The 23298-nt window shown below is 41.3% G+C and overlaps 1 protein-coding gene across 8 annotated transcripts in view; it reads right to left on the reverse strand.

The window, feature by feature from the left end:
• The window catches only part of LOC128747099 (doublecortin domain-containing protein 2), a 159431-nt gene that overhangs the window by 135497 nt on the left and 636 nt on the right, over window positions 1-23298 (reverse strand). For 6 of the 8 annotated variants that reach the window (XR_008412633.1, XR_008412632.1, XM_053844665.1 and 3 more), the window contains exons 2-9: window positions 22945-23021; window positions 22702-22833; window positions 21964-22116; window positions 21847-21895; window positions 16093-16225; window positions 14535-14635; window positions 13136-13255; window positions 9208-9277 (exon numbers count right to left, since the gene is read on the reverse strand). Coding sequence is in view for 6 of the 8 variants with exons in the window: in XM_053844665.1 (XP_053700640.1) it covers window positions 9208-9277; window positions 13136-13255; window positions 14535-14635; window positions 16093-16225; window positions 21847-21895; window positions 21964-22116; window positions 22702-22833; window positions 22945-23021 (835 nt within the window). In the remaining 2 variants the exon portion in view is untranslated. Of the gene's footprint in view, window positions 1-3258; window positions 3379-9207; window positions 9278-13135; window positions 13256-14534; window positions 14636-16092; window positions 16226-21846; window positions 21896-21963; window positions 22117-22701; window positions 22834-22944; window positions 23022-23298 lie in introns of those variants that run through there. The other 2 variants (XM_053844668.1, XM_053844662.1) reach the window with 1 other exon arrangement.

Here is a 23298-nt window from a genome sequence, read left to right on the forward strand (position 1 = left end):
TTGCATGCTGCAACACGGATGCATGCACACTTTTAACTGTAGGAGCTACACTCTGGGAGCGAGGCGTTTTTCAATGCATTTAGATGAGACCTTTAACAAAGGTCCCTAATGCAGATATCAATGAACCAGGGGACTGGGCTATCGGAGCGAAATTGGCTGACGGAGGGATGTCACCCCTGCGCATGAAAAATGATGGATCCCATTTGTAAACTTCTCCTCCACCCGCTGCCCCTCCTATCTTCCTCATGGACACATGCACACAGGAGGCGATTTTCCCTTCATCACCGTCCCTGCTAACAGTTATTATACAAGGAAGCAAACGTATGACTTTGCCGGCAAATAGCAAGTGGTCCGGTAAAATTGGCACTCTACCGGTCATTTGGTGAGACTGTCAGGAGACCAGAAGGGAGGTATCAGTGATAGCACAGAAGATTAACATCACTACAGACTTTCCATTTTACTGATGTCAATAAAATGTAGAAAATGTATTTGAAGTCAGGGGCAAATGGCTAAAGCTTTTGAAGTATGAACCTGAAAGTTGATTTGGTAAAACGTTTATCCTCGTGGAGACTTAAATGCTGACAATAATAATACACGATTGTCTCTCTTCAATCGCAACGACAAATCCAGCTTAAGTCGGAGCCTTATATGAAACTACTGTAGTTGGCTCAAATTGAGATTCAGAAATGATGAGCAAAATTGCAAGTGAAGGATTGAAGATGAATGCCACGAACAACACAGGAACAGGAAATAACACAATCGAAGGTAACAAAGATAAAAGCAAAACAATGAGAGCATGCTCTCATGGATAGATCATTTCCTCCATTATAACTGAGAAATTCCAATTGCCTTTACTGTATGTGTGTATTTTTTTTCACTCAAAAGTCAGTCAAGATTGTTTCCTAATGTTTCCTAAATTTGTTACGTAAATTCAGAATCCCAGTTAACTGGGGCTAGAAAATAGTGTACAACCTGGACAGATGACTGGTCCATTCCACACCTACCAATTTAAATTCAGTCATTAAAAGTATTTGTAAAAAGTATGTTTTTGGACCACGGGACAAAACCAGGGCGCCCGGAGGAAAACCACATAAGCACAGGGAGGACATACATAACCCTTGAAAATGAACTCATACTCAGACAGCAATGTGTCACTCACGGTCTAAAAATTGCAGACTAAAACTCAAAAATCAAAGCCAGTTGCCAGTGGCAGGATTCTGGGAAATAAAATCTCCCAGGTGGAGTGTGGCTCTGCCTGGATGCTGACACCGTGTTATGGAGATGGAGTGACTTTAGGTAAGCTTGTGGTCCGCCACCCTTCAAAGCCTTGCCTGGAGGGCAAGGGATACATTTGCTAAGTTAATCACATAACAAGGCAAATTAAACACGGGAGAACTCAGGTGAACCTGGGAGCTGCCAGCCAGCCGTCAATAAATGAGGATCTGTGGTTGTGCTTATTGCCTCTCCAGACGCCGGTTGGACTTGCCGGTGAGTAAATACTTGCCTTAGCATTTACTCATTGTCCTTGCTGAGGAAAGCCACAATATACAGGAAAGCCAATGGCATTAGATTTTACTAAACAATAACAATAATAACTACAGTATAATAACTGTCTAGTGTAAATATTAACTTTTCAAAGTTTCAGTTTCTCAAGGATTGTTTTTTTTTTTTTTCAATCTATATCAAGCTTCCCTGATGCTTAATATCAGGCCTTAGATCGAAAAACACCTGGATGTTAATAGTCTATTACAAGTCCTGGGAACCACTGCTGAGAGTGTTTTCTGCACCTCAGATTTTTTTTTAGGGGTATAAATCACTTCAGCTGCAATTCACCTTCTGGGAGTGCTTTCTTCATACCTGTAACAAGAGGCCCTGTGAGCCTGCAAGTAAGAGATAGCTCTAATGGAATGAAACAAATGCAACCGTGTCTCCATGTGCCATAATCTTACGCAGCAGAGCTCTGAAAGCTCAATAATCCAGAGAGCCGACCTCTTCAGCAGCATCTTGAGTTCACGTAAACGTCAAAAGGTTACGACATCCTTCACTCTGAACTGTTTTACAGACTCGACAAAGACAAGGCAGCGGAACAAGACAAGGTTAGAATGTAAAAGTGCATCGGTGTTTTTAAAATATGGAACTGGAGGTGAAGCGCGTGCCGTTGAGAGAATATTCCATCATCATCAAGGGTTCATAAAAAGGCCTGCAATGATCCACTAATCAGACAGGAGAGGATTTGTGTGGTGTAAGATGGACGAGGGAAATTAATGCAGGCGCGTTTTAGCAGATCACATGGTGATGATTTGCTAATAAAATGCAAAGTGACTCAAGCATGGCTATGATTTGGACTTAATCCGTCATTACGCTGCCTTTGAAGTGACCTCGCAGCGCCTGTTCACACGCTGACCTCGAGGAACACTCGCCGCTCCTTCATTAGGTGGGATAGATACAGCACATATGACAACTTTGATGCCCTGTCCTGTCCACACACACACACACACACCCCAGCAATCCTTATCACTACCTACACTGAGGCATGAGAAAACATTATGGTTTTTAATCAATTACAGCGCTCACCTTTGGGGCAGCACATTCATTACATATGATAGGAGCAGCCACGGGATAATATTCGAAATGCGTGCCGAGATTAAAGTGAAAGAAATTGTATGGTTAGAGGGTAGACAAAGACAATTTTGTTCAGCTGTACGTCCCTGTTAGAATTTACAATGCGCTCACAACAAGTCTTCACAGCCAGTGATTTCAGTGATGTCATTTATGTGCGCAAAGGGATTTATCTTCCTTAGATTACTTTCTCCAAACAAGAGAGGAGTCGTAAAGAGTTCCACACACGTTTCAAGTAATAAAGGTTTATCATGGTCATAAAATGGATTGATGCAAAAAGGCAGTAGGAAAAACAATGAAGCCAAATGAAATGCAAGTTTTGTCATGTGCTAAGCTAACACTCAGGCGTCTTCACAGCACCTTTGCAGCATCAGGATTTTCAGGATTTTCAACGCTAGTAGTTTTCAGTTTTTTTTTTGTCAAACTGTCTAGAAATATAATTCCAATGTCAGTGCTCCCTCACCATTAGTCGAGTAGGACACCGCCTTTTAAGGAAGGACCTTTTAAGGAGGACTGTGAAGGATGTACAATGCACTCGGCTCTTGTCTTCCCCAAAATCTGTCAAAACACAACCAATCAATGACCCCACACGCCAGTCAAAAACACCCCTGATGCAGGGAAAAAATCCTTGCGAAGAACCCTGGTTAGCATCAGTTGAGCGGGGGTATAAGAACCAAGTTAATGGTAGTAAACAGAAGTCTTCTCACAATGTTACTTCACAACGAAGAACAGGTCCCATCTGTTGATTTGGCACAGACTCTGGAAAGAGTAAAAAAAAAAAAAAAGTGTGAGTGCCATGTGGTTTGAAGCAGCAGGCACATGTTGGCTGCACCTTGTTGCAGTAGCATTCTCTCTTAAGGAAACGACCCGTCAGCACAGACAAGTGGGCAGGGTGTGTGAGAGTGAGTTGGACACACAAAGTAACAACAAGGCCATCTGGCTAAGGAAGGCTCACGTCCATCTTACAGAGAACAACAAGTTCCAGGGAAACACAGCGTACGTAAGGAGGGGATTGAGGGAGTGCAAGACTTTCCCTGTCTCTCAAGTTGCATTAAAAAGAAGCGGGTCTTATGTTAGTGGAAAGGCGAAATGGTGGATTCGCGAGGCACAATTGTAGCCATTTGTAGCCACTGTGGACAATATTATCAGCAATAAACATTTTATAAGACTTGAACGCCGCTTGTCTGGCTCCTTCAGAACCACAACGGTCCGCTTCCATTTTGTCTCCTCTCCTTGATGAATTTTTCCTCACTGAATACGTCACTAAAATACTTGATACTTGACGTGACTTTCACCTTTTTCACCGGTTTAATCTGTTAATAAGATGTAACCTATTATGCCTTCACATGTCATCATAAATCGTAAAGCGTTGATAAACATTCTAGCACAGACAGTCGAATTAGCATAATATATCCGCCATACAGTGGACTCCACTACAGTCACGTAAGAGCGAGCAGATTTAAAGTGCGTTCATTATTCATTGAAGAACTTTGAAAGAGCCGCCCTGAAACAGACCTGAAGCACTTAAGCCTCTCGCCTGGAGTCAGAGCAGAATAGCTGATTTAATGTCACGTTGCGAACAATTGTTCAGCTGCTCAGCGAAGCGTGTTAGCTGGTCAGAGTGGCCGCCATGTGAAACGAATGACATGTTATTGACAGATGGCCCAGCTCCTGCCCTCCACAGGAGACTTCTAAACCAAACAACTAGGGATACACAGAGGTGATCCTCGCATCAATGTTAATCAATTATTCACATATTTGTGCTGGCTCGTGAAAAGCAGCTTGACTGCATTCACAAGCGCTAGACCACCATGCATTTTGTACGAGAGGAGTGAAACTATTAACCCAAGTATGAGCCGACAGTCGCGGTGAACTCCGTGATGGCACGACATTTCTTTTTTTGGAAAGACACTTCACATGTAGCACCTCTATGTGTAAGATGAAGTGTTTTATTTCTTCGCTCAACTTCACCTCATGCAAGAGCACTATTTGTGTTTCTGCAGCACACATTTTAGTGGTATAGAGAAGCCAATACAGCGTTACAGAAGCTGAAACATTGTGATGGACTGCACAGACAGACAACAGGGCTTCGTGATAACAGTTATTTAGATGCATTCTGGGTTCCATCTGACTCACAATACAATGAAGGTTTACGTATTTAGAGGAACTACCTCTGCTGGATCAGTCTACACATCAACAACTCTAGACAAATGCTTGATCTGAATGAACTAACTCTGAATGTGAGATGAATCCGAATCAGAACAGGAACACACTGATGTTATGGTGAGCAAAGTTCAAGCCACAAAATGGTTGTGTCCTCAGCCCACTTCCAGAACAGCCCATCCTCACTCCCATGGTGTAATGTGATGCATATTGACGTGTCCCGTCTTCCTCGGCATATCCTGATGGCGTGGGCACCACGTCGTAGGTAGGTGTGCAACCAACTATGACACATACAGTTCGATTGATTCAGTGTTTTTCAGCAGTTTGAGCTGCGGTCATTTTAAACTTTCTGGTGTTTCTGTTTGACCGTCTCTGAAGACGGTATGTTATCAAGCAGAATTATTCGCCTCTCTTGGCTTCATAGAGATGAAGACGCAGCCAAACAACACATTTTATCATGACAACTTCTATTCCTGTGCCGAAAGGTCAACAGCAAAGCTCCCCATCTGCCTTCGCTCTGTGCCCTCGTGTTCCTCATAACCGCAACTATGAGAGGGTCTGAGTCATTCTTTTTTATCCACTCCAGCATCATTAAGTTGTTAGTCCATTTCAGTGAATTTAATCAGCCCTAATACAGGTAATTCATCCTCACAGAAACACAAGCCTCTCTCAAGAGCAGTTAGCGGCTCCACTTTGCATGCTGATTAGAAACGGTCCCCTCCAAAATAATTTGCCAAAAATGTATTCATCAGAAGTGTTTCCCACAAAACCTGCTCAGGACCTTTGCTTCTTAATAATTAAAGTCTGCAATTAGGCATCTTACCATGCGCTCAGTGTGAGGCTGCATGTAAAATTCATAACCATACATAATTATGCAACATATTCAGGGGAATAAAAGACCATATACCATGGTGGGGCTGTCAAGAAGCAAGACATTTTTATCTTGGCTTATAACACTGTTTCATCTTATACATGAGCAGCTGGCTTCTGGAGACACGAGAGAACGTCTGGCTCCCAGCAGAACGACAGAACTGTTCTAAGAGAAAAGGATGGGGGTCGCAGGACAGAGAAACGGGGTGATGATGTTCTCAACTGTTATATCAGAGTCTTGTTTTCTGGACAAGAAAAACGTTCTGTAACCACATTATATATTGACCACAAATATTTTTTTGAGATAAATAAAAACAGAGCAGAGACGGATTGTGTATAATTCTCAGAACTGCATGGTAAAGAACTATAGTCTCCAAGATCCTTATTGTGCCTTGAGCAAATAAGCAACAGCGGCGGCGGCGGCGGCCGACAGTGGACACACTTTCGTCGAGGTTCGGCTTTCATCTCCAGATGCAGTTCAAAGCTACATGCTGCGCTCAGAACAACTGGCAATCAAAGCTGCTGTGGAACTGGGCAGTGGTGAACTTCAGAGAGGGTGTCGTCTGGAGTGTAGCAGAGATCACATGCAGATGCAGCTCTCCATCAGAATGGCTTATTTTCAACACATGGCCCGTGGTGCTTATTATTTTCAGCATGTGAATATCAGGGGCTTTTTTTCTCATCATTCAAGAGTGATTCGCTGTGATACTTCAGTCTCAGTGTATTTCACGCACAAGAGTGAGGAAGATTTATCACCTTTTTTTTCTCTGTCCGTTTTCCTTGCCTTAATTTCCACAATTCCATTTCGCTTTCACTTTATGTAACACACAATTTGAAACGTAAAAATAAATACTTCATCTGTCCACCTCATTGCAAACAAGATGCACTCCAAAATGCATACATTCACTTCCATCTATTCAGTTTTTCCCTGACATAAAGCCATCCTCGATTTGACATAAGAAAACATAGGCTTGTTTTTTGATTCAAGATTAAGATTATGACCTTCAAAAATACAAATTTCGCCTGAGGCTTTTTGCATCTAACAATGGAGTAAAACTTTTCTCTTCCATTTCACTATGCAATAAACACAAGCAGTATATTTTACTACCTGCCGCTGCAAAACAATGACCTTTCCAGATATGCCAGAAATTTACTGTCAGAGTGAAGGAGATGTGATTAACATAAATAAGTTAAAGTCAAATAGGCGTAAAGGTCATCACTCAGGAGCAGTCTTGGGTCGGCGAGATGATTTACAACAACTTAATTTGACTGTGTGGAGTAATTTATCTGTGACAGAGTAAGCCGTGAAACTCTCTTCCTGTAGTGCGCGGATACGGGGGACAATATGCCATGACTGCACACATCTCATATCAACCCAATCAGTCAAGATGCTTTACAACTTCTGTCACAGACTCTAACAGTTCTCATAAATTACCAAGCCATTGTACATGATGCCAATAACTTTTGAAGGAGAATCCTGGCCAAATTGAAACCAGTGCAATCGCTTCTGGTTGAGAGAAATGAAGGAAGTAGAGCAACTAACATGGATTTAAATGGGGCTTTTCAAAGGAACATTATGAAGATTTTCTTTAGACATGAAAATAAATCTTGATCTTGAGTCGAAAAGTAGAACCCACTCCCCTCTTCTACCATCCAAATATAGCAACAACAACAACAACAAGGATATAGCAGGTGCGAGTGAATGCTGTGACGCCATTAATAAGCAAATATAAAATGGTGAGCAGGACCAGAAAATATGTCGGCCACAACCAGCAAGCCCAATGATTTATTTTGAATGCCCCCTGCAGTGCCCATTGAAAACCTGTCAGGAAAATCATAGCTAGCACTGAGGCATGCATCTAGAAGCATCAATATAAGAGTAATTGGGAGGAAAACATACGTACAGAAGCCATGCACACATTATGAGAGAAACCACACAGGTTTTGAGTGCTGCTTGTTGCACGACAATATATGTACATCTGCATGGATGGCACGTTAGTGAGGTTGGATTCCTGCTGTTCGAACAGGATGCTGTGATTTTGCGGACAGCGCACGGACAAAGGAAGCCTCAGATTGAAGGGCAAAAACTGATGAACACCTGCCGTGATTCGCATCCTGTTTCATTTAGTCCCTTTTGGAATTTCCACTCGAGACAATAAATGTTACATGGGGACTGGTGAATGGGCCTCTGAGGCAAAAGCCTATGTTTTGTCGACAATCAGAAGAAAATTGGTCAAACCGCAGCGACAGCATGTCCTGGCAATTGGAGAGTGTGAAGAATTCATCATTGCACCACGTTTATGATACATGTAGTGCCCATCGAATGTGTTTACTGTAGACTTAGAGTTATCTGTTCAAGTCAAAATGATGGAAAAATACATTCTGGAGCACGTAATTCTCATTAATAAACAAACTTTACATTTCTACTTCCAAACTCTGCAACATTAAGATTGAATCAAGGCTTTATTTATAAGTGAATCATCACATTAGCTTGAATGGTTTCTGTTTGTTACCAGGTCAAGGTCATTGCAAACTTGAAAATGACATCAACTTCTTCTTGTCTCCCAAACTTCACCTTCAAACTTCCACATGTGAGCTGTCTATATGATTTATTAACCCTTTTAACCTAGTCTTTCCTGGTCACTCCAGGCCACATATACTTCAGCCGGTTCAAAGTGATCCACAAAAGGACCACTGTGGACGTAGGTAGTGCACACATTTTCACTGTATGCTCCAAGGTCAATATTGTCTAAAACTACGACACCCAAATTGCAGGCACCAGCCTAAAGGCTGACCCGAAGGTGTTTCTTTTTTAACTTAACATTGCGGATGACATAAATGTAGGCAACTCCTTTGGGAGCATTTCACTCAAAACATTTTTTTTTTTTTTTTACTGTAAAAAATTAAGTCTTGCAGATTTAGCGTCTTTCGGTGGTGTGTAAACTTGAGGTAGTAGATCTGTGTGATTCATGTTTCAATACATGTTTCTCCTAAGTCATACATACATATCAGTCATACATATCATAAATAATCCAGCCACAAACTCACTGAAATTGAGGCGCAGGTGTGAACAAGTTAAATTAACATCCTACCTTTGTTTTGCCACAGCTCTACACACATCTATTGCCATCGACACTAGAGACATTTGTATTATTACTCATGATGTGAAAGGAAAACTCACAAAACAGGCAAGAAGGATTGGCTTTCCCGCATAACACTGCATGAAAAGCGATAATACATAAAAACAGCAATGAAATATTCAGGTTCAGTGGATGGCAAACTGTGATGTACAACTACCATTATATGCAGAATAAGTCATCTGAGATCGGGGAGGTGCAAAAGGCATTCAACCAGATGGTCTCCATAAAGCACAGGATAAAGCTCTCCCAGATGTTGAGGGGTGCTCGCCGATGTGGTGACACGCAGTGTGAGGGAGGAACTGCTAATGCAGAGTGTATTAGTTGTCTCTTTATGGGTGCGATAGATGTTGTGGAGGAGGACGCGGGGGCTGAAGCCAATGAGCTACTGCAGGGTTTTATGCATTGATGAACCTACCCTTGAGAAAGCGGGACATCCGTGACCGTGGTCCAACCAGCCGAGAAGTCGCCGCTCTCTCCTGAGTCCCCTGGAAAACATAAATCAGATTCCCATATCATCATGGAGTCACATTCAATGAATATGCAGCTCTAATCGGTAAATCTGCCACCTTCTTCCTTTTTAAGTGATATATCAGAGTCGTAATACTCTCCAGCGAAAGCAATAAACCTGGGACTGACTCTATGTTACTTAGAAGACCTGGCTGGAAGGGAACTTCAAGACAAGACAGGAAACTCACTGTTCAGTTGAGGATGAACTGAAAACCTCAGTGCACTCACAACTGTCATCTCATTTCGACCCACAAAGAAGAGCAAGGAAGAACACATTTCTTCAGTCCATTGTCCCTGCTGAAGACTAGCAGAACATCTCAGTCTGATTAATGGCCGTACACTGTCTAATGAACAGTAATTGAATGGTATCATGCACTCGGTCCTTAAAAGCCCAAAGGAGTCGTCCCTTTTCTGTCCCTTTGAAAAGCCAGGCGGTGACATTGACTTGAGTTGATTATAGTTGACCTTGCATGGGGCGAATAGGACCATTGCAATGGCTAACATAAGCTTCGGGGAATAGGCGCACAGAGAACAACTGAGAGACAAATGAAATGGACCTGCATTGGAAAAGCAAGGGAATGGATCAATACATTGGTCAATAGCGATTCGATTTTTTATCAGAAATTTCCAAGGAAAAGGAAGACGATTGATCAAAGCTCTCCTGCCGCATTGGCATTTCTAACAATATTAATTAAGAAAAAATGCTTAGCTGACTGGTTGATAAATCAGCCGATATTGTTAAATCAAAACAAATGATAGCTGTAAACACAATAGCACGCCAGTGAGTACCAATCTACCCTTGTCTGCATTTCCTTCAATTGTATGACATCACAGACCTCCCTCCACCCTCGCACCTTCAGGAATCAATTCGGTCTTTAACAAAACGCGCCAGAAAGGAAAAGGCAACCTTCAGAAAGTCTAACAAAAGTCAGTCAAGTGATTATAAGAAAAGCTTTGATAAATGTGCCTCAGTTTCCAGTCGCTCCCCAACACTGAGATAGCCTGCACTCACTCCCAGCGGACATCTCCACTTGGCAGAGATGCTGAATTGCTTTATTCTTTATTTGGCCGAGACCGCACAGGTCAATATCTCACAACCGCACACACACTCCAGAGACCTTTCTGCAAACATATTCACCATTTAAATTTAATGCTATAAATCATTTAAAGCTTCAGCTGAAAATGTAATCATGTAATTGAATTTGATCATCAATATCTCCTATATGGGCTCACATATATACAGAGTACACAGAGTTTTACAAGCAGGACGGGAGGAAAGCTTCAAACTCAGGTCAAAGTATGAGTCATTGCAGTGCAGTTATCTCTCATTATTATTCAGAGCGCTCTGAATGATGAGGTTTCTGATGACAAGACAGCGGCACTTTGCTTGGACTCAAAATGAGGACACAATACAGGACTTGCTTCATGTATTTATTAAAAACTTAGGTCAGAGATTAGAATCGGGAACATATATCACCATAAATAAACTATTTGTGTTTGTATTGACGGCATATTAGCTTCATATTCTACGTATTTATTACCATCTTGTCAAGACTGACTACATTTTACACAGGAATGGTCACAATATGTTTACTCTATAGAGCATGAACATTGTTATGTGTTCCCCAATTTAAAGTGTTACCTAAACTTTTACTTCTGGTTGTTGACTTGAACGTCGCCAATCCTGAAACAGAGAACCAACCATATTCATTTGTAGCTTTCTACTAACCACTTTAAGCTTTTGTACTTCCGAGAAAAGAAGGGATGTGTATATCAATCTGAACTAGAAAGACTCTGAGGGTGGAGATTTGACCAGAGCGGTTCTTTTGTAATATTTTGCTTAAAGCATTAAGCATTAAGCATTTTTTTTCTTGAATCCTAAGGTTCTCAGTCTTTTGACTGACTCTTAAAGTTATTAATTTTCATCATAATTCTTTTTATTTTTGAAATATTGTTTGTTACGTTTATTATTCATAACTTTCTTAAGTGATATACTTACAGCAAAAACTGATATTTGGATGTGATGGAGAAAGAACCCTGCAACAACTGCATTGTCTTAAGGGGGTTGATGGAGACGTTTGATACTCAACGACTGCCGGCTTCTGAACTGAATCAACAGCATCGGATTCGGAACGGAAGCTGTTATATTGACAATCATATTGATGAAGCTGGTGATTTACACCATTGCTGCTGTTGGCTGTGGTCAGGGGTCACTCGCTCTATGCACAACAAGACCTGATCTACTGTAACCTCCGTCATGCAGCATTAACTTTTTCCCTCAAGCTTAACGCTGAGGTGGCTCCACATTGGGCACCAATGACTCCACTGGCTCTGTTTAATAATGACCAGCGGAACCACCCCAGGTGACCAAAAGTAGTCTTGCACAATGGTGATCCTAACAGCAGAGCTCCTTGCTGCATCAGTATTTCGCCTCAAAGTGAATCTAAGACAGGAATTACTACATGAAAAAAAGAAGGTAATTATTATTATCATTACTGTTATTTTCCATTAGCTAATAGCAATTTGCTCGTCCAATACCCAATCCAGATCAGCAACATGCATGTATGACTTAAAGCAATAAGACATGGATTCAGCTATTGATGAGGTCTTTAACCGAGGTCATAACTGGCCCCAAGAAGTCAATAATTATCCCGATAAGAATATCTTTATTACAAAAGTGCATACGCAGCAAAATCATCACACACCAAAACATTCCCCGATGGTGTAATTGCCACTGCCTGGAATTATAGTTTTCATTAAAACTAAATGTTCAAGGTTATTGATTGCTTAAATAAGACTCAATATCTTCTCATTTCAAAGCCAAATGAAATTGCTGGGGATTGTAATATCAGCCAACTGTTATGCGCATTCATCACGGTAACACAGCTTCATATCGCTGTCCCTCGAGGATTATTAGAGCAAAATAAGTGTATTTAAATGAGTGTAATTTCAAGAAGGCACGGATCCATGCAAGAACATCTGTACATACAGCTCGCTGGCACTTTGTCACCGTGACTGTACAAAAGAAGGAAGACCTTAAACACAAATACTTTGATACGGAGGTCGACTCTCATCATGAAGATGCATTTTTATGTGCATCATTTAAAATGATGTGGCCTTGCGGGCGGTTTGCTCATCCAGGGCTGCAGTTAAGCCACATTTACTAAAGTAAAGTTTTGTCACCAACTCGCTGGATCTTTTTTGAAGCTGTATTTTCATTAAAAATGTCATATAATAAAAGAAATTAGAGCTTTGACCATCACCTGCATGTCATTAATAAGCAAGTTAACACTGTCTTGTTCAATTAAATATCAATTTAAATATAAATAAAATAAAATTTTAAAAAGCTGTATTTACTAATGGGTTGATCAAGTTCCATGAAACAGTGTCTTGATTTTCAGAGGTCACCAGATGGCACTGTCTGCTGTAAAATGTTTGGACTTAAACAGCTAATTCAAAGAAACCTCACATTATTTATAAACCAAGAGCGCCATCTAGAGGCCCCTGAAAATTAGGACAGTGTTTCATCAACACTGTTTCATTATACCTCATCTACCCATCACAAATGTCATTGTGTGAGGGCGCAAATACCAGCTTTTTACTGTCTTATAAAATTGTTAATGAAAATGTATCTGCGTTTTTATAAGTTTCTTTCTGCTCCCATTAATACATATTATCACATTCACTTTTCTCATCATCTGTATGACTGATAACGTTCAGCATGCGCTTTGAAGTTTCCTCATCTAAGTCTGATACGCAAGAAACCCATGTTCACCCTGTCATTCCTCTAGAACTGAATTAATTCGCCAGCCTGAAACGACTGAATTCAAACTCACATTCTCAGTGGAACCTGCCGCTGGAGACTTAAGCAGGGTTGAGCTGCCTGAGTCATGGCGGGGGGTCACACTGGGATTCGTCGAACAACTCCCGTCCTCGTCGACAGTCTTGGCCTCCACCTGCGGGGAGGCAAAAACAGAGATTCCCCATAGCTTACTGTGTGCACCGCTGCTTTATTGATTTAGAAAAATATGCAGTTAGTGATGTGTGTTGCACTGTAGTATTTCATGCATAAGAGACAAGGGACTCTTATTATCCAGGAAAAGGCCTTCATAGTTTTTCTCTTCAAATCTCTTCTATCAAATTTAAGCTAAAAGGGTAATGATTCGGACTTTGGGCATTGGCCTCAACTTGATGAAAGCTTGTTGTCTCCAAATGCGTTTTCTCCTGGGTCAGGACTTGTCAGACATTGGCTAACTTAGATGGGATTACATTTCACTTGAGCACTGTAGATCCATAGAGATTCACAAAGATTTTGAAAGTGTCATCATTCACTTATACGGGCTCTCTCCACCGCTGGTCATTCAAGACACTCTCACTTCCAAGGCTTAACTATTGTCTATTCTCAAGAGGACTTCTGCTTCCCAGAGTGACGCAAAAGTTAGTGGCCTGTGTTGCATGATGACACATCAGGCTTTCAATTGAATCACACGTATTGCCTTCACCCACTTTTCCAGATGCCATGAGCAGCACGTCTCTTAAAGGAAAAGGAGGACTGGGATTAGGGTAATGTTTGCTCTTGCTTTTATAATTTTTTTTGTATCAAGCATCATATGGCTATGCGCTTCCCTCACCGTCCATATGCAGTGCCCTGCTGACCCCAAATGCCACTGGAATGGTAGTCCAATCCCAAAAAAGGGAGGAATTTACAGGAATTGGACGTCAGGTTGAAATCTGTTCCTGGCCCAAGCGACAACTATGTGCTCTACTTCACTCATCAAGGCATCTGTGTGGCAAAAGGAAATGAGCTGTGCTAAAAGGCAAACAATGATCAATGAATCAATGAACGATGAGCCGATGATTCAGAGATTTGACTGGTGGCATATGATAAAGAACTTTTCTCCACAAGGTGTGGATCACATGAGGTTGGTTGAGAAGATCAGTCATCTTCAGTAGCTGTAGCAAGAGAAGCCAATTGAAGTGGATCAGCTAACTCAGCCAGATGCCTCTTTCCAGGTCTCTCTCTTGAAGGTTGCTGGCCTCACAACCAAACCTCAGATACGCAAAATCTAATGGTCTAACTGGATGCTGCATGCTTATAAACCCAGAAGTTGCCCCTTAGTCAGAGCTACCCTCGCAACAGCGACATGGAATTGGTAGAAAATGAATGAGTAAAAGAAATAAAAACATTTGTTGTCAAAGATCTTTACGGGGAAAAAGATGAGTCATCTGTTTTACCTGATCAATTGGCAGGTCCACTTTCAACTGCCGGTCGTCTGGCACCTCCGCGGCTCCCACAATCTCACTTCTTTTGTTTTGTGCATTGAACACACTGCCCTCTGTGAAAAGTGATTAATCACAATTACCTCATCGGCTGGCAGCCACTGCTTCATTCTTCCACACAATCTCTCCATCCCTCACTGCACTTCTGTCCATTCCTTTTCTTCTCGTCTACTTTACAAGAGATCAATGTTTCCATCAAGAGATGTATTTATTAAGCGTGCACCCACGGACGGAAAGGCCACGGCCAGACTCTGCTGGGCTGCCACGAAGGAGGCAAGCCGATGTGAACTCTGTGTCCGGGGTTACCCGCTGTCAGTGTCGAGCCTCTTTTGATGCAGTAATATCTGATTTACAAGTCTGTTTGTTCTGCTTCCCCTCTGTACAGCAGCAGCTCACGCTGACGCAGTGATACAGAAATAATGAACTAATTAACTTAACACATGGCAAATAAGATGGATATATACAATTAAATTCTGGCAATTTAAAGAGTCCATTAGAAAACAAAAACTATGGCTCCTTTCATTTGTTTCCATCGACTTCTTTCTGAGCTAGTCAAGGAGAACTAGTTCAGTTACTGTATAGTTGTCCTCATGAAACAAACGTCGGCTTTGTGGCACAGGTCTGAGAGGGAAAACGTCTCCTTGGAGGGAATACAGCATCACATTGTGGGCAGGGACACCTGAGTGAAAAACACCTTTTGAGGTCAACGCTAATTTAGCATGGTTGCTAAGCTAAGTTAGTCAGGGCTCATCTTTGTACTGACTAACACGGGTTGCTATGGTAACGTTTAAACATGCCTTCAAAATAACATACAGATACACCACAAAACCAAATGTAAAAATTTTAAATTGCCATATTGTTAAATCAATGGGAGCCCTGAGCTTGTTTCTCTGCAAGGAGACGGTCCCATCTGGGAGTGGCGGTACACTGCTGCAATAAATCCATATTTCAAGTACGACTCCTGGTATTGTTTGTTTAAAATTTTCTGCTTCTTGGAAGTCGTAGGCATTTTTGCGAGCTTTTGGGTTAAATTTTGGCTCTCAAGTAACTGAGGCTTAACCGAGAGAATACGGCCATTTTTAAAAATAAAAGCTTTATCAAAATAAAAGACACTTGAAAAATATTTCTTGTGCGTCTCGGTACCGATTGACCTGGCACAGGGGTTAGGGTCGAGGGGATGCCATCACTGAACATCGACATCGACAGATAGAATAGAACACCAGCCTTTATGTATGTAAACATATTTTTTGACAACCAGTATTGTATATACATATTCAAAAAATGTAAAGGACTTTTCTTGTCTTGATTGAGTATCCCTCGTGAAGACTTTAAGGGGAATAAAATGGGAGCTATCAAAGCGAAGAAACATGTTATTGTAAGAGTTCAGTTGGTAGAGTTTCAAAAGTCGTTCCAGTTCAGATCAGCATGGGGTAACAATAAGTGGGGGCTAGCGAACTCAAGAAGATGAGATAGAACAAGGAAAAAAAGATGTCGGGTATTTCACTCTGCTTACCTCCTATGGAGAGAGAAACTGGGTTTGTGGAAACCTGTCTTTGTTGGTTGGATCTCTCTGACTGGGCCGTGTCTTTCTTGATCCGACCCCTGCCTGCGTTCTCAAGGTCCTCTCCAAAGCTGCCGATCGGAAACTTCATGCAGAGATGAAAGCAGAAGCAGTGGCGCAGATTAGGATACATTTCCCCACATTCCTTTCTGATTGATCGGTGATTTTACTCCGTTGTTTTGTCAGCTGTGAGAACTGAGCAGAGCTAAACTTGTCCTTCCTCTACTAATACCTCTCTTCTTTATACATTTCCAGTTGACCTCAATTTTTCATGAGTTGATATGCCTTGCAGCTCCCACATGACTCTTACTGTATTGAATTCATCTGGTTTCAATACATCCGCGGCACAACCTATCAATCACTTGGGAGTGTGGCAAACTAATCATTTATTGATGAAACAGAGCAGCCATGAATTTCTAACTGCATTTGTCTTATTTATCAAGCTAGATCAAACAATGAAAATCCAAACAAGCTCTCAGGGAAAAGGAGGGAATTGAAGGTTGTGAGTTATTCTGCAGCAGGAGACAGTGGACTTGTATTGATGGAGAGAGGACTGGGTTCACAAAGGTGGTGGGTGAAAAATTAAACAACTTTCCTAAGAAAAAAAGATTGATGCAGAGCAGGATGCTTTGTTTAAAATCAACTCCACAAAACTGTGTGCCTAAAGGATGTATGAGTTTCTTAAAATCCAAGTACTGACTAGTTGGAAGAAAAAAAAAGTAGCAAGGAGTTCACTTTGTTTTATTCCAGCTTTCGCTCCGTACGGCAACAACCTCTCTGAGGGGGCTCCAGGGATGCTGTAGTGATCTGCAACTTCCACCAGAATTGACTTCTGGCTATGGTGTTTGCAAACTCGCTAACATGGAGTCTGGGGGAATCGAAGTGCCGCTCGTTTGCTTGTTTACTTTCCTTAACACAGATGCGAAAGTCTGTTGCTATTCTTTTGAATTTTTACAGCCATTGGTGGGCCGAGGGAGGGGAAATAAAAACAACAAAAGAGTAATGTTTGCTGGGCATATTGAACGAAGAACAGTTGAAACAGGGTTCATATAGTAGCAGTGTCCTGAAGCGCACATGATCAAAGAGGACCCTCACAGACTTTCTTATGAAGCGAACCTAACAATTAAATGGATTTCTTTACGTGAAATACATAACTATAATTAGAAAAGACTCGGAGAGATGGCTGCCAGAGTCAATAGTGTGTCAGGGTGAAGCCTCCGCCATCAAACAACGTGCTTGTGGTGGGATTTTCCAGTGACCTACACAACCAGTGTGCCAAGCATTTGCATCTCCATTTCTCCTTGATTAGTCTTAAATAAACATTTTTGTTAAAGCAGACTAGAGTGGACGACTGTTGGCCAAACAAGTCCGGTTCAAATTTAAGAGTTTCCTGGAGTTGACAAATCAAATTCAGGTCTATATTATATTTATTGCCTTGCAGTGTACCCTTAATAAAGCACGGTGTACACAGAGAGCGCTGGTTTCAAGACATTTCATTTTGAAATGATATATCAGATTTCTAAAACTTAGGGCCATAAATAATTAATGTTTGACATTTTTGAGGAGAAACAGCCGTGAGAAAACTTAAGACGAAAAGCCATTGTCCAAGTTCAGTCCTTACAAATGTGCCGCTTGTGGCTTCAACCATGACTCACAGTTCAGGGTGACACAGGAGCAGACACACTTCTGGATCCATTTGAGTGAATAAAGGTAGCGGTGAACCTACTCATGTGCGCCTAACTAGCTTTTATTTTCCACAGTTTTTGTTCATGTTACTTATAAGAAACAGTGTTGCAGTTATGGATATTCCTCACAGAGGTGTAATGTAACAAAGTCAAAGTATTTTATAACTGTACTTAGATACATTTCCTCATATTCCCTTCGTTATTCGCTATTTGTTTTCCTCTTTTACTCCACTATGTTTCCTCAGTAAAGGATATACTTTGTTCCACACTCTTAACTACAAAGAGTGTTGGGGTTGGTGACGTCACACCGCTTGTCATATTATTGGGTTGCTAAAAAAATCTGCAGGTGCTGCTGCTAATCATGTCAATCGCTGAAAATGGTTATTGATATGAATTAACGGTGTCGCTGTATTTGAGGTGGATGTTTTTATGCATGGGCTGTGGATCACGACCAAAAGAACGAAATCCCTGATACAAGCGGCTGAAATTAGTTTTCTCCGACAGGTAGCGGGCGTCACCCTGAAAGGTAGGTTCTGTCATTCAAGAGAGACTCGGAGTAGAGTTGCTGCTTCTCCACATTGAAAGGAGCCAGTTGACGTGGTTCGGGCATGTCATGAGGACGCCCCCTGGATGCCTCCCTTCTGAGGTGTTTCAGGCACAGCCGGCTGGGAGGAGACCAAGGGGTCGACCCAGGACCAGACCGAGGGATTATATCTCTTCACTGGCCTGGGAGCATCTCAGGATCCACCAGTCGGTTGTTGCCCGGTGGTTGGCGCAACCTTTCGAAGCTGCAGCCAACATGACCCGGCAACAGATGAGCGGAAAAGGATGGATGGATGAATAGATGGAACAAAAATTGAACTTGTAAACAAGGCTTTTCATGACCCCTGGAATCCATGTAGCACTGCAAAAGAAAGAATCTTTGCAGTGGCGAGAGCAGATGATTTCAATAAGCATGGCCCAACCTTGCCTAAAAACTAGCATCTGTGTCATTGTTTTGCATTATCTTTTAATCATCCTGACAAGTTCAGGAGAACAATACGCCTTCTGTGCGCGCACTAATAACTCTGGATTCTTGGCGCTTGATAGCGAGCGAGTGGAAATAAAAGTGATGAATTTTTGTGTACATCTGTGCCATCAAAAATTAAACTGTTTGTTTTCCATGTCGGCAGCCTGATGGTGAAATGTAAATAGATCTCATTTAAATCAACAAAGTTAAATCAAGACTGTGTCACTCAGGGAGGGTGGTGAGAAGGGCACGGAGGGAAGCAGAGGGAGAACAGCGCTGCGAAGAACACAGAGTACAGTATGTGCCGCTCGCTCCAAGCGGTGGAAAAGCTGAGGTCATCTCGCCTCTCGTTCTGTGTTACATGAGGGAGGGAGTAGACAGCTGTGTGTATCAGGGGGCCCCGGAGAAAGAGCAGGAGAGAGTGGAGTGTGGAGGAGCTTAAGGGGGACGGAGTAGCAAGTAATCTGTGGCCCTCTCGAGTGGCAGAAAACAGGAGTCAACAAGAGGACAGGGAGATTGGATAGCTAGGGGAAAATAGGGGTCCCTTCCAATTGGACCGACCAGAAGTCAGCAGAGCCGTGGTATCAGTAGATTCCACCGGCTGGACAGGCCGTCTGAGAGCAGACAGGCTGGCAACAGTCTGGGCGTTAAGTTTTCCATTGAGAACATCTTGATGACATTGTTCAGAAGTAGCTGGGAAATCCAGTGGTCATCCAGTCATCTTTGGGTTGGACGACCATTTGTTGTTATTGAATCGTCACGATTAATCATACGGGTCTACTGTATATGGAGATTGAAACAGCAATGCTTTGTTGCAGACCAGAGTACTGAGACTGTAAGTGGAATTCTGGACATGATACATGGTATGTTAATGAAATTAAAGCTAATATCAACTGCAAATAATATACAGTAAAACATAGGTGTAGGACTTCTGAAGTACCATGAGATATGGCAGCTTCAATTTAGGGTTTGTGACGTTATCAGGAAAACATAAAATGGAAACAATGTGCCGGAGACTTTCAACACAGTAGTCAGTGAAGCACCAGAGGCATGTCCTGTTCTCTCAAGGTTATATTTCAGATTACAGTCTCGGTGGGCACATTTAAAGGATGTATTTAACAGGCATTCTAAACCAGATTGCTGTTGTTTTGTGAGGTCAAGCAGAAATTAATATCGGGCATGACCCTATAAATGCAGGTGGAATCATCAGTGAGCAAAACAGCTGACAGCTCAAGAATGCATGGGCAAGTTTTGTTGCATGCCTCATAGAAAGGTTCTTAATAACTGGTCACATCATGTTTACAAATTCATGAGGGATCAGATGTGGTGGGATAGGAAGATAAAATGCAGCCTAATCTCGAACACAGATACAGCTGTCTCTGTCTCCACCTCATGGTTGCCAATGATATTGCAATGTTAACTGTGGCATGTGGAATGGAACGTGTCCAAGGATTTTAACAGGACGATGCTGCACAGGAACACATTATAATACTGGATCAATGTTGAGATGTAAAGAAGTTTACAGCAAACTTTTGAACCTTAATACTTCACATGCTTCAACTACTGATTTCTATAGTGAATGTTAATTTGTTTGGTCTGTTTTCCCTCGGAGTCCCATTAAAACCTATGACAAGTGTCGGTTCACAAAAATAATTATGAGTGGCAATGAAATTTGAGAATGAAATGAATGTATATAGTACAATTATTGTGCTCAATATATTAAAATATGGTAACAAAAATTTAAATGTCCAATACACATAAATTCCAATTTATAATACAATATAATCTTTCATGTTTAACAACAACACATTTCATAATAAAAGTAGAACCCAAAAAAAGCTGACAATCTTCCACTCTGAAAACAAGAAAAGTATATTTTAATAATAATAGTAATATTAAGTGTATACTATTTGATTCAGCAGTATCTTGTAACATAATCTTTCAAAAGTAAAATCATCTTTCTGTTATGCATCTAGTGAATTTTTACAAAATTAAAAACTTTAAAAAATAAGCGTTTATTCATAAATTCAAATATTTAATAAGAATAACATAATATAAAAATAAGCTAAAATAAGGAGGCTTTCTGTGTTCTCTGGGCAAGAAGGTTTATCAATGGTATTTCTGTGAAAATAAACTTGATTAGTAGCATGAGTTTAAGCAGTCAGAATCATGTTTGTTATACTCTTTGCTACGCTTTGCTGTTATGCTCTTTGAATAAAACAAATTTACACCACCGACATTTCATATAACGCAAGAGGATTAATGACCTGCTGGTTCTTTGTTAAGCTCAGGCATTTACACTAATGTGAACTTTTAAATAATAACCATCATCTTCATTCCTGATGCTACAGTGCTTGCCGTTGACAGATACAGCAGTTTCTTCATGCATAAAAAAGTGGCATCAGCCAGAGCATTGTCATCTTTCATGGTTAGAGGAATCAAATGTCAGGCTTGTCTCTCACATGGGGCCCCATCTATACCTCAACCTGCTGAGTGGGCATGTTCTCATTTTCACTCTGTGATTTGGAGCTCCTCTCAGATCCACCGCAGCGCAATCCTCATATGGATTCAGAGCAATGCACTGCCTACTTAATCACAATAGAAATTGTCCGCTTCCCTGGTTTGAATAAGAGATCTTGTTTTTGTTTTCAGTGTGCAGAGCCCCCCCGGCGCATATGATCCGTCTATGAGGCTCGGTGCACTTGATCAAGTAGGCCGACCTGACTCTGTAGGGATTACCCATCAAAGTGGAGAGCAACAGTAACTCAATGCCTGGCGCAGACAGTGATTGATGATACCACTATTTCATAACGAATTGCACCCCCACAAGTCTTGCACGTGGGAAATGTTAATTGAAATGCTGTGTGTGCAAAGATACGCTTCTCGGCTGTGATACCACCAAGACGGCGACGTGATAAACTAGTGGGAGCAGTGGAATTTGAGAATTTTGCATGTTACAAGTCAGTTAACAACCAGATGGCGAACCAAATTCCATTTTCAAGTGATACTCACCACGGTCTTTGCATGTCTCTTCTTACGAGCAGCGGGATTTATGTCACTGCTGCGGGGAGACAAAAAAAAAAAACTTCATGGTAACAGTAATCAGAAAATTGCTTGCTTAAAACTTACTGTTCAACAATGTTTCTCCTCATTATATCTCTGCCAGGGACACACTGGCTGTATGGAAGTGCTTTAAACTTTTCCGCTCCAACAGCAACATAATACTGGTGGTTCTGCAACTCATAGGAACCACATATTGCACATCCATCGAGTGTGCAGAGCCTAGAATCACAAGAAAAGGAGAGCGGAATTGTGAGATTTGAAGATTCTGATTTTAAGAAATTAACTGTCATTTCAATGTTGATATTAAGTTTGTTTAAGTTGTTTAAGTTTAATTACGTTTGTACTCAGAATTCAGTTGAGATGTACTTTTTTTAAACATATTTAAATGCGTTTTTTAAAGGAGAAACTCTCAATGATGATATCAGCAGCTACTGAAACTCTGATTCAGTCTGTTTGTTCAAATGCACACATTGATTCAGAACCTTGACATATTCAAGCTACAACTTAACTCTGTCAAAACAATTAAATCGAAATAACTTTACCTGCAAGTCAAAGTCACTCTTGGCTATTGAATATAATTCCAGATAAAAAGTTGATCTTGTGGAGTGAGAATATTGTAGCATGGGAACTGTCATTTACACTACTGATGGATTTGTTTTATTTGTATATATTTTTGCTACTGAATTGTACAGCCATTTGAACCACTATCTGAAAGAAATATCTACTTCAAAATCTTCAAAAAATCAAAGTAGCCAAAAACAAGTCACAAATACAGAGAGTAGTCCTTAGTCCTAAACCTTTTACCTGATTACCGCACCAGTACGAAGGTTAACTTTCTCAGCGACCATGGTTAAAACTTTTTCCCAGCTCCGAAGAGTATACTTAGGGATGCGCACCCGAGCAGGTGGAACCAGAATTTGTCCATTGGTGAAGACGCTGTTAAGAATGACAAAACTCAGCATGAGACAAAATAACCTGTGATTTTACTTGGGAATAAAGGTCAGAAAGCCACCAAACATTTGTTCAGAAATACGAGTGAAAACTCACTTGATAGTGCAGGACTCATCAGCTGTCTTCTGCCAGCGAGCAGAAACTAAAAGCCTGCTGTGCACAACCGGACATATCTAGAATCAACAGCAAATGGAGGTGTCAGGGTGCGGAAGTGATTGAGATTTGTTTTGTTTACAAGCATATTTTCAGGCAGTTTTATGATACTGAAAGCCTGTAAATTAGTTAAATTATTTTCAGGTGAAGTGTTGAGGGCCAGCCCGGTGGAACAGCTGTAGAAGATTGACGGGTGAGTTAAGACAGAATACTTTCAGCATGAGTGAAGGAAACGCTTTATATGGCATTAGTAAAACTTGATTTATGGTTTACAGACAGCAGCTCTGACACAAAGAC

The sequence above is a fragment of the Synchiropus splendidus genome, chromosome 16 (genome assembly GCF_027744825.2).
Source record: "Synchiropus splendidus isolate RoL2022-P1 chromosome 16, RoL_Sspl_1.0, whole genome shotgun sequence".
NCBI lineage: Eukaryota > Metazoa > Chordata > Actinopteri > Syngnathiformes > Callionymidae > Synchiropus > Synchiropus splendidus.